Source organism: Puntigrus tetrazona, chromosome 8 (genome assembly GCF_018831695.1).
Source record: "Puntigrus tetrazona isolate hp1 chromosome 8, ASM1883169v1, whole genome shotgun sequence".
Lineage (NCBI taxonomy): Eukaryota > Metazoa > Chordata > Actinopteri > Cypriniformes > Cyprinidae > Puntigrus > Puntigrus tetrazona.
The window spans coordinates 21,839,794-21,854,772 of NC_056706.1; the positions used below are offsets into that span (position 1 = coordinate 21,839,794).

At 37.6% G+C, this 14,979-nt stretch overlaps 1 protein-coding gene across 1 annotated transcript in view; it reads left to right on the forward strand.

Annotated features, from left to right (window-relative positions):
- Nucleotides 1–11,982, forward strand: part of disp3 (dispatched RND transporter family member 3) — a 48,652-nt gene extending 36,670 nt beyond the window's left edge. Inside the window, exons 12-21 of the mRNA XM_043246269.1 lie at nt 2,318–2,454; nt 3,435–3,604; nt 3,732–3,862; nt 4,556–4,731; nt 5,987–6,113; nt 6,274–6,419; nt 7,228–7,387; nt 7,605–7,718; nt 9,065–9,240; nt 10,544–11,982. Coding sequence (XP_043102204.1) covers nt 2,318–2,454; nt 3,435–3,604; nt 3,732–3,862; nt 4,556–4,731; nt 5,987–6,113; nt 6,274–6,419; nt 7,228–7,387; nt 7,605–7,718; nt 9,065–9,240; nt 10,544–10,888 — 1,682 coding nt within the window. The 3' untranslated portion in view covers nt 10,889–11,982. The remainder of the gene's footprint in view (nt 1–2,317; nt 2,455–3,434; nt 3,605–3,731; nt 3,863–4,555; nt 4,732–5,986; nt 6,114–6,273; nt 6,420–7,227; nt 7,388–7,604; nt 7,719–9,064; nt 9,241–10,543) is intronic.
- The last annotated feature ends 2,997 nt before the right edge of the window (nt 11,983–14,979 follow it).

Consider the following 14,979-nt stretch of genomic DNA (forward strand, 5'->3'; position numbering starts at 1 on the left):
AAAAATATTTATTATTCAGAACTTTTGAATGGCAATATATATATATATATATATATATATATATATATATATATATATTATTACTATATTTTTTTACAGTGCTACTTACAAATTGTACAATCTGACCAAAATGACATAATAGAAATAATTAGTAATGTAATTCATTGGATGTAGAGGGAAACTCTAGATGAGACTATAACATCAACGGTTTTTAATCTTCTCCACACGAATCAACAGCATAGCTGCAGGCAGGCAGAACAAAACCACACAATAAACGACGAGATAGGACTGAACTGAAACAAACAGGAACTATATAGACAAAGCAAACGACATAATTAACTCAAAACACCTGAACACAATAAGACAATGAACAGAAAGTAGGTCACAGAGCACTTTTTATCACATTTTTTTATCAAAATTGGAAGTGTATTAAACACCTGCAAACCTGGGTATGCGAGTTAATAAAAAACAGGACGACTTTCTAAATGTAAAAAACGGTAGGGTTTTATAAGGGGGAAAAAAATGAAAGAAAAAATCTAATTATGAATAATTTACTGTCATTCTGTAAATAATATGTGACGTGTAAAGAGTAACTGTAATATGATTACGGGTATTTTAAAATGTAATATAATCTAATTAGAAGTGTATTATGTAATATATATATATATATATATATATATATATATATATAATAACACCGAAATAAAAAAGTTGTTGCTTTGGGAATTATATATTGTCTCTATCCGCAGATGTAAAGCTAACAAATTATGAAACAAGATTATAGTAGCTATAAGCATTTCCACTGAAGGCAATGGAGTCATTATTAAACTCGAGTCATTTCAGTGTTGATTCAGTAACAGCATCCATCAGTTACGAAACTAATTTGATTCCGTGTCATCATTTGGCTACTGTACTCCAGCTTATCTGCAGTAATCGTATAACGGCTCACGTCCGGCGAGAAACCGTGGAAATTCAGTTTTAACCTGATTTCAGTTTGACAGCGTATTCGGAAACTGGCTGCTTAACAATTACAAAGTGCATTTTCCCACAGTTAATTAACCTGATGAACTTAATGTACTGTGAAAACATACATTTGGATATTCTCTAAACTGCACTGGCTTTTTAATGATTTTTTTATGTTATTATGCAGTCCCTCATCCCTGCAGCAGCTAAGAATATTTTACCCTGAATCCTCCCCTTTAAAAAAAAAAACCCAGGACCCTATTAAGGGCATCATATTCATATAGATCATCACTGTTTTATGTGGCACAAACAGCTCTTACACACACTCTGCTCCTGTGAAATCACTAAATAAAATGCGAGCCAACGCACCCCTTTATTGATATATATTCACGCTGGCAATTTTAATTGGTTTTTTAAATCCCCCTTAAATCCAAATGAATGTTTTGTTGCTTTTATTTCATGTCTATTAGCCGCGAGGTCATAAACGGAGCGCACTTCTAGAGGTTGAGAAAAGTATGTTTTAGCATAAACACGATGTATTATAAAATAACGAAGGCTCGAGTCGATGCTAATGCCTTATATTACCTGACGGGAAAGGCTCAGAGTTTCTCAGCTGAACTGGTTTTCGTAAAACTTTTGCTTTCAAAAGCAAACGTTACTTATGGAGGAGGAAAAAACAAAACGTCTACAATATTTTGAATTTGGAGTGCAATACCTAGTTCAACCATTATCATCAGTTCTACATACAGCACATCAAAAGTGCTTATTACAGACTCAGGTGTCTTATATCACTGACATAACATTTTCAGCTATTTTGGAGGTTTTTTTAGAACCTAATTTTGCTAACTAGCCTTTTCTTTGCTAACTTTACGCCCAGTCAAAACCAAACAAAAAATGAAATTAATTTCATCAAAACTTTAAAAAGACGAATGGACACTTTTTTTCTAAAACAGCTATAATTTTAACACCAAACTCTATGCATATTAAGCACTCAGTCTAGTTCAGAAATTTGAAAAAAATCAGCCACTGTGGGGCGATATATGCAATTTTGTTATATGCATGGTTATTCATATCATATCACATTATATCATATCATATCATGCATCTCCTCATTCTGAACAACTTTGCTTCAAAAACCACTGCTATCAATCAGATTGTCTGTTAACTATTCAAAAATGTCCTTTTTGTTAATGTTTTTAGAAAACCACTTTTTTTTTTGGACCACAAAGATATATTGTATATTGTAAGATATATTCACTTTGGTTAGCAAGTAACAAGCTCATTTAGAATTGACAGGTGTCTGATGTTTTCCGCCCTGATGTAGTGAACCACCGTTTCTGTGCATTTTCTGCAGGTGGTCTCCTTACCGTCTATGTGTTTAAACTGGAGCTGGGCTCTGCCGTTCCTCTGTATCGTTATTCACTAAGTGCCAGTGTACCTGCACCCTGGCAGGCGTCATCGTCTACACACGGGGATGTGCCCTTCTTTCAGGTCTGTTTGGCCACGTATAAACACACACACACACACACACACACACGACTGTGTGCAATTAATTGAAACGAATTGAGGATTTAAATTCTAGTTATGTTATGAGATGAACTTAAACTAACGAGGCATATATATAACTGTATTTAAAGCAAGCAGAAATAAAATGTAATGAGATTCAGATAAATTCATATTACTGTATAATATAGAGCGTATTGTTAATTGTCACTATAAACATAAACCTCAAACTGCACCAGTGTTGTTTTTAGATTCATATACTATTGCAGTATTAATATTTTGAATGCACTTTTTTTGCTTTAATTTCAGTTTTATTTAAATAATTGCAATAGTTCAGCTTATCCGTTATCTATTGTTTTTTTTGCACTTGCAAATAAGTGGTAAAATTAACAATGGCAGTATTAATATTTTTTATACTGCTGAAGTAAAGAAATTCCTCGGTTGTATATCTGAATATCTGAACATCTTTGAATTGCCATTCACATCCTCTTCCAGTCATTCCACTTCAGCATGCTATTGTCAGTTCAATTCAGATTCACACTCATGAATTGTTATTGCCTGACACTGACAAACACACACACACACACACACACACACACACACACACACGGCTGCGAGTTTAATGTTCTCCATTAAGCAAAGAAAAGAAAAACAATGGCGAGCACAAACAGCCGTGTCGAGAGACAGCTGTGATAAGCCATTTTCTTGAAAACATAATTAGGGCTGGCAAATGTGTTTTTCACATCTCTTAAATACCTTCAGTACACAGACGAAAGCCATTACCGGCCGTCTGCTAATACCTGGTCGAAATACAAAGCTGGAGGTCTATAGGGAGCCCTCAGAATGCCATCGTCTTCGGAGGGGTTTGCGCAGCGTAATGCCGTATCACCTCAGCGCGCGTCGATCGCCTTTACAGCCCTTTCCGTCTGAGCTGACGAACACTGATGGATGTGTTGTCACGGTAACAGGCCTACAGCAGTCCCCATAGCAACTTCAGCACGCGGATGAGTGTGTGCGTGTCTCACGCGTATCACCCGCGGCCGCGCTGGATGCTGACTCTGCGCTCGTGTGACGCCACCCGGCGCTGGACATCGGAGTTTGACTTCTACGTGGCGTCGGTCGAGCAGCAGCACAGCAGGCGAGTGGCAAAAACAAAAACAAAACACGCGGTCGCATCGTTCTTAGTGCAGCGGTTAACCCCCCGTGTGACCCGTTTCGGCGTAACAAAGTGTCTGGAAATGAGCTGGCGTCTGTGTTTCGGGCAGGAAGCTGTATTTCGCCCAGCACACGATCAGCCCGTATCCCAGCCGCGTGTGTGAGGGGCCTCCGGGGTGTGTGTTCAGCTCCGGACCGGATGGACCCACTCAGGGCAGCTTCTACGCACCTCTACCTGCAGGTACAGGTTTCAGTGTATTCGAAGATGTGCATTTCATTTAAAGGGCCAGGTCACCCCAAAAATGTATCAGTAACACTTTAGTATGGGGACCAGTTCTCACTATTAATTAGTTGCTTATTATCGTGCCTGTTATTAACTCTTTAGTGCATATATTTTGCATGACCATGTTCTTCTTCCCTACTCCTAACCAAGTTACTATTAATAAGTACATTATTTCTGCAATAATCATTCAACAATAATTGATCTTTTAAGCGTATCTACATTTATAAAAACAAACATCAAGATTTTAGACTGAACTGTAAACGCGTGCAGAATAAAGTAAGGATTGTAGGTGTTGTAGCTGATTATTTCTTTCTTCTTTTTTTTTTTCTTTGCAGTCCTGTGGTAAGAACAATGATTTTTCAAAGACTTCATGAAATTAAAATGAGAGTTTTGTGGCTTTAGTCTATTAGATTTGAAGGCTGCTTTCCGACTCCTAAAAATTGACCAAATTATATGACCGTTACTAAATAGTGTGGGGTCGATCAGAAGGGTATAACGTATAAAAGCACAACATTTTCTTCAGGCTCTCCCGAAATGAAAGCGATTAAATAACCTGGCCCAATCATTTTGAAACACTAAACGCTTCATTTTCTGTCAGTTTGTCGTTTAATTCTTTCGTAAGCGTCAGCTGCATGGTGTGTATCTGCTCAGCTCCTGCCCAGGTTAAGATCTCCAGGACGTCGGGCTTTAACCCCTGCGGTGGAGGTCAGTGCGGGAAACCAGCGGTGCGTCCTCTGGTGGACACCGGAGCCATGGTGTTCGTGGTGTTCGGGATACTGGGCATCAACCGCACTCAGCGCTCAGACAACCATGTTATCGGAGACCTGGTACAACAGAATACAGCTCTTTGCATCACGAATATGAAGCCCTTTCGTGAAAATAGATAATGGATTAATCAAAGTCAACATCTAAAAATGGATAGTTCACAAAAAGTCAGTCGTTACTAAATGAATACCTGTGGCGTATATAGAGTGAAAAGTAAGTAGACCACAGGTATTCAATTTGTGTTGCTTTTTTGACTCGAAATGAAAGCACTGACTTGCATTTAAATGAAAAGCGAATTTAAATTTTTTTTCCCTTTAGGGGGAGAATCATAGAATCATATCCCACCTGGCATACTAAAATAAATAGTTAGAGATTAGAATTAATTCGTCTCGAGGTGTTTTAAAAGCGGCGAGAAAAAGGTAGCTGGGTAATTGTTAAAAATGTGTTAACGTTTTCAGGGTATGAATCCCTGCAGGCTTTGAAACTTTTTTCCACGACTCACACTACTGGGAACAACAATAAAAATGCAAGGCGCGGAAAAAAAATAACCGCTACAGGTCGTTTTCTTATATTTTGATTGACGCAAATTTCCTCGTGCAAATTAAAGACCTAGAAGCTCAACCCTGTTCGGCTTCTGTATGATTTTATACACGATCATCTGATTAATAGTTTATGCTTCTTTCAGTATAATTCTAAAATCTGTCCACATCCAGCTTGTGAAATACATCTTTTTCATTTTGATAAAGGGATTCCTTTTATAGTGTTAATTATACCTCAAGATGAACACTTACTGGACTCAAACAACTTTTTGTTTACTTGATTATCCATAGATGCATTTTTTAAAGCATTACGATATTCAGGCTTTTGTGGCTTTTCGTACTATACAGATTTTAATCATAAAACTATGCATTTAAATATCAAGTTCCTAACATATATTATTGGCAGACAGTGACGACTGAGTGATATTTATATGAATTTCATGTAATCTCATGTATGTAGGTCTCATTGATTTACCTTGTAAGGTATCAGAATTTAATTTTACTAATAAATAAATATGAGGCGTTTCGTCCTTTTGGGTATGAGTGCCATATTGTTTAATATCTTACCATACAAGCCATGAAATCAAATATGATGTTCAAGAGAAGACTGTTGTTTGGTATTTCAGACTTTAAATGGTAATAATTTGACTTCCATCTTTTCGAAAACTCACGCTTGTCGATGAGGTCTCAGTCTGCACACTGTATATTGATTGTTTTCCTTTGAAGCTGTTTTATGAATAATTAATTTAATGATTATTGACGTTCCTTTCCCTCAAAGGGTAGTGTGATCTATGATCCAGACTTTGATGTTTTTAATGAGATCGGGCACTTGTGCAAGCTGTGCAAAGCCATCAGTGCCAATACCAAGCTGGTGAAGCCTGGTGGAGCTCAGTGCTTGCCGTCAGGTGAGGAGCGACGATCCGAAATGCTCGCTTAACCCTTTAAAAGATGGATATCGACACTCTTGCTACACTGGATTAAATGAACTGATGATTTAACGAGATCAAAACTGTTTTTCAAATGCGAAGCTGTTTAGAAACCGTCTGTATTGTATATATTGTGCAGGTAACAGCCTCACATCCATCCTGCCGTTACTCCACCCTGAGTGTCACTCTCTTCCGGAGCCCAACCTCTTGCCTGGGCAGCTCTCCCATGGTGCAGTGGGCATGCAGGGCGGAAGAGTGCACTGGATCTCCATGGCTTTTGAATCAGTGAGTTCATTGCTGCATTTCAAAAAGTTCTTATTGACATTCTTCTATGGCACTTTTTCCATCCTTTGTTTGGAAATCTTTCAGATTTACAACTTTGCAGGATGTTTTCATTCATTTAGAGCTGTGTTACAAACCGCATGAAAGATCATTTTCAAAAATCAATAATAGGAGCACTTTAATATCAGTAATTGTTCTCAATTTCGTTCATTGCAAAACTGTTGAGCATCTGTGAGCAGTACAAAAGATGGTGACTTGCAGTTGCACGCCTGGAGAGTTTTAATAGAACTTTCAATTAATGGCAAATTAAAACCTCGTAGCATTATGCATGCAATTCTAATTGCAGTGTAAATGCATCCATGCCACCTCTGAACAGTATTCATAAATCTACCTAAACGCCACTTCTTTGCAAATTGGTAATTAGCAATTTTTGGCTAAGGAAAAAAAATACATGCCTAAACTGAAAATAAAATTGTGACTGTGATCTTTTGTGTATCAGTGGTTGATTTTGTGTCATATAATTAAAAAAAATGTGTCACCTGGGTAGAAACTACCTCAATAGGGAGTGCACGTAAACAGTATATACGCGTGCAGATTGTAGGCCGTGTTTTGATTTGTAGCTTCACCAACCAAATGTTAAACCGTTGTAGATCACATACTTATTTAGAAAAAAACGTTCTTGGTTCAAAAGAGCTCAAACGCAACCTAAATCTGGTATGCCCTTATGTAGCATCGCAGCGTTAATATTTAATGTATAAATTCGATATTTGAATGTTTTTGACTTGACATCCGTAATTGTTTTGCGTTTCAGACCACCTACAAAGGAAAGTCTTCGTTTCAGACTCACTCTGATTTCCTCCAATGGGAGAGTTTCCTGCAGAAGCAGCTCGCATCGCTCCCAGCGTCCTCGGTTCTGAGACGAGGCTTTCAGACCTGCCAGCACTGGAAACAGATCTTCATGGAAATCATAGGCAAGAGAGCAAAAATAGAACGCGGCGAAGACAGAAAGGAGCTCCGATAAAAATGGCCCTGCTTGAATAAATGAGCAATTTAAGAGCGATTAGTCTGAGGCGCAGACATCATTAACATGAGTGCTCATTAACTTCACTCTCAACAACTGACAATAATGAATCTCTGCTCAGATCCTCTATTTATATTGCATTAACCTCTTTGATCTGCTGACTGTAGGTGTAGAGAGCGCCCTCTACAGCCTGCTTCTGTCTCTTGCCATATGCGTCGCATCAGTGGCTGTGTTTACCGCTCATCCGCTGCTGCTGCTGCCCATCCTGCTGAGCATTCTGGGTATGCCAAACCTCAAAACATTAACTAGTAGCGTTTACATTTTAAACCTACGTTTTTGTTCGTTTAGTTTTTTTGTTAATGACTCCGTGCTGTTATTTCCAACCTTAAAATCACAAAAAAAATGCACTTTTTATGCACAACGAAGGTTAAGCCTTAATCATTTACATTTGTTTGCATAGTGATGATATTTTGAATTAAAATGATTGATTTTGTAAGCAGGCGAACGTTATTGTGATGCCAAAAACATTTATTATATTGACACGTAATGCAGCGTTTTACATTAGTTCATTTAGTAGGATTCGCACTGAATTAAATTTATTAAAAATGATTTGTGCTTTATATTTAGTAAAAGGAGCGCACGACGAGAATATAGAGATAACCATTTTAAAAACGCACACATAAAGGAGCAACACCTCGGGCAGATAAACTAAACCACATCAAACACGGACGAGGTCGGACAAACGGAGCTGAAACACACAGGGAATAAATACACAAAGTAATTGACTAAATGAACAAGACACAGCTGAAGACAATGATACAATTAACAGGAACGGAAGGCACACAGGGCACATGGCACAAGACAAAAACAACAACAACACGGTCCACGTGTGCGACAATATCTAATGAGAAGCATTGAGAATGGAGATGATAACAAAAAAATAGAAATAACATTCGGAAACATTACCGAAATACAAATTTAAATGCGCAATTACTCGCGATGCAAAAAAATGACAAACTTTCTTTAAACGGTTCGATATTTCTTAATAATGTCTTCTTGATAAAAGGTAATAATGTCATTTTATTTCTGAATGAAATATGACCTGGACATGCTTATGTGAGATTGATTCTGTAATTTACCGTAGCCCCTTGAAATACTTTACCGCTGTTTATTACGGGCCAACTAATTTTCATCGAGGATACTTAAATGCGGTGTCTCCTTTTGGACGTTGCCATCAAATGCCTGCTTTAGCCATTCTTTTGAATTTAATTGACTTGTGTAATATGTACTGACGGTGAAAATCGTTGCCTTTGAAATGTGCGCCTCTATTCCCATCTCATTTATATGTTAATACAATATGCCAGACATGACCGTAATTTAACTCGCTTTCAACCGGGAATATTATCACTACAAGTGATTACTCAGACTGAACGAATATACAAATTATGCGAAATGAAAAGAGACTGGGAAAATCATCCCCACTCCTACGTGTCCAACTAAACAAGGAAATAGATTTCAAAAAATGTGCAATGGTGCTTGATTTCAAGTAGGGGAGGGAATAATAATAATTGGGAGCGTTTTTGAACAGCGATGAAGAGTTTTAAACAAGCTGGGTGTGTGTTGGCAGGGATGGTGTGTCTGGTGGTGGCGGTCATGTATTGGCTGGGATGGGAGATGGGTGCAGTTGAAGCCATCTCTCTCTCCATACTGGTGGGCTCTTCTGTGGACTATTGCCTTCATCTGGTGGAGGGATATTTACTGGCGGGGGACGCTGACACCTCGGGACCGACGGATCACAGTTCGGTATGTTTGCAAAAACAGATCAATAATACTTAAACGCATAGCGAGCAGGGTTGCCAGGTTTTCACAGCAGAACCAGCCCAATTTCCACTCGAAACGTACTGTGGAAAGACCATTAAAGTAGCCCAATTCTGCGTGAAAATCACAGACTTGGCAACGCTGATCACAGGTTTGCTTTTTACCGCAGAACACCGTAAAAATCAATAGTTTTTTCAACTTTTACCATTACCATTAAGTAACATGTTATATTTTAGTTGACTCAACAAAAACATTTTAAGTAGCGGGGTAGCAAGTTATTGTTTTTACAGTGAAGCTGAAAAGCGCCTTTATTGTTTCTAAACACAGAATCCAGTAAGTTTATTTTAGCGAATCAGCACGCTGTTTTCAGGTCAGGTGACAAGGCTACTTTTACTTTGAAAGAGACGCTGGCTGAGAAGAATTTCATCAAAGCTGACTAAAAGTGGTCTAGGGTGGAACTTGATGAACTGTGATATCTTCTTCAGGGTAAAAATAAAAGCTGAAATGTCTTCATGCAACCTTACAAAAGCAGCGTTATCTGCTTCTGCCAAAAAAAAAAAACCCCACAAAAAGCTATTTGTTGGAGTAATCTGCTTTTACTTAAGAAGTATTTAATAATTAATTATAATGGCTTTCTTGATGCATTAATAAAAGGTTCATTTATTTTTATATTTATTAAAGATTTAGTACATAATATATTTATTCCTTTAAGATTAAGTTTATTTATATTAGTAGGACATTATCGAAAACCAAACTCTATGAATCACGCACGCGCATATTCGAGAGATGATCAACGAGCTAAAATTTAGCATGGTTTCTGCGCAAACATTTCATACGTCTAAACAGTCGGCCTGATTTTACACTAAATATTTTCAGCTGGAGAAAGTTGGACAAATCAATGACTGTAAAAATTATGAAGAATATTTCTGTTAGTAGGCGAAACTTAACTAAAGGCTAAGTCGGGAAACCGTAAACACGAATCTGACTGCAGCGTTATAAGCTGCTGCTTCTGAGCCCAGATCCGGCGATGAGGAGAAATGTCAGCATACTGATGAGATAAACACTCCTGATCCTCGTGAAGCTGGAGGAGAGGAGGCTGAAAGCACAATATCTCTCTCTGCTATTGTGAATATAATTGCTGACAGAGTTGAACGGTAAACATGATGGGCAATTCGCGCTTCTTCATTTAATAAATCTAGGACTTTAAAAACAAAGTGAGGGCAGCGAAGCAGAAAAAAGTTTAGGGAATGTTAAGAGTTTTCACGCGTGTTTCTGCTTCGGCTTGCAGGAGCCCTCCATCAAACGGCAGACGCGGACCCTCGAAGCAGCCAATCACGTGGGCGTTGCTATAGTTTCCAGCGCCGTGACGACGGTGATTTCAACCATTCCGCTCTTTTTTTGTGTCATCGTGCCTTTCGCTAAATTCGGTCAGATTGTGGCCATCAACACGGCCATTTCCATCGCCTTCACGCTCAGCGTCACGAGCGCGCTGCTGGCGACGATGGGCCCCCCCGACTTCAGCCGTCCCCCCAGAGCCGTGCTCAGAGCCGCGGCGGTGGTCCTGGTCCTGGGGGTCTGTGGAGGTGTGCTGTGGTGGACCGGATCGCAGTTCGCTCCGGACACACTGATCTGATTCCAGGACCCATGCGGGTTTCAAGACAGCGACTGGGATTATTTGAGAACTCTTTGGGAAGCAGGTTTGGGAAAATGATTTAATGCCCAGCGGTGACTTAAACTATTAGCGCATCAGTAAAACGGTTTCGAGTCAGTTATTTCTATCTTTTGCTGTGGTGTGTCACTAAGAAATATCAGTTTGTCTGACATCAGCCAGTGCTCTGATCTGTCTGGAGTGGCATGAAGAAACTGAGACAGACTCGATCCAGAAGAACTGCACCAACGTCTCCAAGATGCTTCAAGAAACCTACCTGCAAAGCTACAGGTAGGCACTTGTGTAAAAATGCTGTAAAACGAGGACGCTGTCAAAAGCAGATTTTCCTTATCAATTGACTTCTATCAAATCAACATCCGGTGTGAGCGTACTTTGTGTTTAAAACGGTTTTTGACCTCTGTGCACTTGCTAGCTACTTGCAGGCGGCTTCGCAGAAACAATATTAAAAATCAAAGCGCTTCGAGATGCCACACGGCGGCGTGAAAAATGTTGGAGAGTAAAAGGGTTTGCCACACTTTAATGTTTCAGATCATCAACCTAATTTAAATATTAATCAAAGACGGCACAAGTAAACGCGACATGCAGTTTTTATTATGAAAGGGAAAACTAAATCAACACGGCCCTGTGTGAAAAAATTCTTGCCCCCTGAACCTAATAACTGGTCGGGCCACCCTTAGCAGCTATCGACTGTTTGTGATAACTCGCAATGAGTCTGTTACAGCGCTGTGGAGGAATCTGGGAACTAATCTAGGAACACCGGCGGGTTTTCGAGCATGAATCGCCTTTTTGAGGTCATGCCACAGCATCTCAATAGGATTCAGGTCAGGGCTTTGACTAGGCCACTCCAAAGTCTTCATTTTGTTTTTCTTCAGCCATTCAGAGGCGGACTTTCTGGTGTGTTTTGGATCATTGTCCTTCTGCAGAACCCAAGTTCGATTCGGCTTGAGGTCACGAACGGAGGTCACGAACGGCTGTCCTTCATTGCCGCACTTTTTCACACAAGACCGTGTGGGTTTGGATTTAGTTTTTCCTTCATAATAAAAACCTGCATTTAAAAACTGCATGCTGCGTTTGCTTGTTGTCTCTGATTAAATTTTTAATTTGTTTTGCAACATTAAAGGGTGACGAACATGCAAAAAAAAAACTAAAACATTTTTTCACACCACTGTAGATATAGAAGAACCCTTTTGTCTAAATAAGTCCGTAAGAACCTTTAACGTGTGAAGATGCTTTCCTTTCTTCTGTGGCTTCACTGCATCGATTGTATCGGTTTCTTGAAGCATCTTGGAGCCGTTGAGTCTGTCTCAGTTTGTTGTGTTTCTTGTCATCCCAGACAGACTGATGATGATCAGATCAGATCTCTGTGTGGAGCACTGGCTGCTGTCAGACAAACATCTCAAAGGATTATTACGAAATGAACCTTTGGAAACGTAAACTGATATTTCCGACTACTAGCAAAAGACTGAAATAACCATTTTTAGCTGGTGAAAATACTAATGCTCTATCAGTTTTGTAAATGGCACACCGTTTGAAACGAGTAAACCGTAATATGTGAATAGTTTACAGTCTGCATGAAGGTAGAAGATGTGGGAAATGAAGTCGGACACATTTAAGTGAATAACTATCAAAATTCGGTCAGGGACATGGGTTTAATGTTGACGTACGGCTAAAAGAGCTGACTATTCCTCGGTGTTTTGTATTTTATTCACAACCTGGACTGGAGTGAGGACGTGTCTTATTTCGGTTCAAGTCTCAGTAGAGGAAAACATGAATTCTGTGAATTCATCTGGTGCACGAAAGCAGGACAACACTTGAGGAGAGAGAATCAAAAAGACTGCACGTTTTGGTTGAAGTCAACATGAAATGGCATTCATAATCTGTTTTGCTTTTGCAGACATTTCTGAGTGAAACAGGATTTTGATTTTGTTTTATCCAACCCGATATCACGAGAAAACTTTTTACTAGGTGGAAATTAATATAGCGTGATTCGTAGAAAAAAAAGAAATGATGGTCCGTCCCTTGTACAAATTCTCCACAAGACGTTTTTCTTAATCAGGAATTGATTAGTAAATAGTAATATTCCCTCTCCTGAGTATTTCACTGCTTCACTTTGTCTTCGGTTTGACAGATTTTTAAAAAGCTGTTGGGTACAATAGTAATTCAGCAAACTGGCTATTGTTTAACAGCTCTGGTTATATCGGAGTTAACGGTTGAATTTTTTTCTTAAAATGAAACTGAAATATATTAAATATTAAAACATTTCCTTAGCAAGTATTTGAAAATGTTGAAGTGATAAAATTACTAAAACAAAAACTTAAATATAAATTTAAGCTAAAAAAAAATATTAAAAAGTAAGAAAACTAAGAAATATTTCTAACCCTTTAAATGAACAAAATGTTCAACTAAATAAAAAGTAAAATATTGAAAATAATAATATAGTGTTTGTATATATATATATAAAATTATAATTATATATTAATATAATATATATAACGATACTAAAATAAAAATATATATATATATATATATATATATATATATATATATATATATATATATATATATATATATATATATATATATATACTATAAATACTATAATACTGGTCAAATGATTAATCACTTCCAAAATAAGTTACGTAATATATCTGTGTGTACTATGTTGTACAAATTCTTACTATTTAGCCCCTTTTAAAATATGTATGAATTGCCATGAGACCAAGCTGATAAAATGTTTACATGTATTCACACACACACACACACACACACACACACACACACACACACACACACATATATATATATATATATATATATATATATATATATATATATATATATATATGTGTGTGTGTGTGTGTGTGTAATATATAAACATTTTTAATAAATATATACATAATAAACATGCACAGTACACGCACATACTATGTAAATAAAAACTTTTATCATAACTTTTATTTTGGATGCGATTAATTGTTTGACAGAATGAATATATATATCTCATTGACTTGATCTAATTAGGAAAATTTAACGCTAATTGTGTAAAATTGCATATTTTAGAACAAAAAACCCCCCCCAAAAAAACAAAAAAAAAAGCTATTTCTCAGGGGGATTTAAGCAGATTATATGAAACGTATGTATGAGCACAAACACATAAAGCTGCTGGAAACTCCTCAAACTAAAATAATTACAAACTGCCACAAGAGTGTTCTTTGTAATTACATGCTCAATATCATCAGAAACTAGGAAAATAGGATCTATTTCTGATTTCACGTTGACTTTAAAGAACATGAAAAGCCAACATTTTCTAATGTAAAAGGGTTACTGTAACGATGAGGGTTGCAGTACGGATAGTACTACTTAGGGCACTAGTTGTATTACAAAGTAAACATGTTATAAAGAGTTTTGTTTTTTGTCTGTGAAATGTTAAGGGTATCGTCTGGACTTTTATAAGATAAAAATGTAAAATCGTGGTGAATTTCATGCTGGCTTTTGTAAGATTCTGGTGAAACAAATATTGAGTTCTGCAGAGTGATGTTGTGCTTCTGATGTGGTTTGTTAAATTCCCAGTGAACCCCTCTGTTTGCGTTCGTCTTTCTGCACACCAAACGGACCCACTTAACTCCGTCTGTCTTCATCTTATATTGTTGCCATTTCTCCGTATTTCAAAACATACACGCACACAAAGTTACAATGATCACAGGCGACCTTCAAACGACTCGATCATTTTGACCCTTAACCAGCAGTCTGGAAATAATACAGTACTTCAGCAGCAATCCACTTACAGCCACAGACACTCGCTGTCTTCCTAAAAGCTCTCCACTGCGCTCCAATGCCCTCCGCATGCAGGATTTGGGTTTTTTTTTTGCTTTTCTTTTTTTCTGGATAAATTCACACATTAACAATTAACGTACACCTCAAAAAACAAAAAACTCTTTTCTCTTTTGCAATTACTTTACAAATTTGCTCCACAAATTCCCTATATATATATATATATATATATATATATATATATATATATATATATATATATATATATATATATGCACACACTA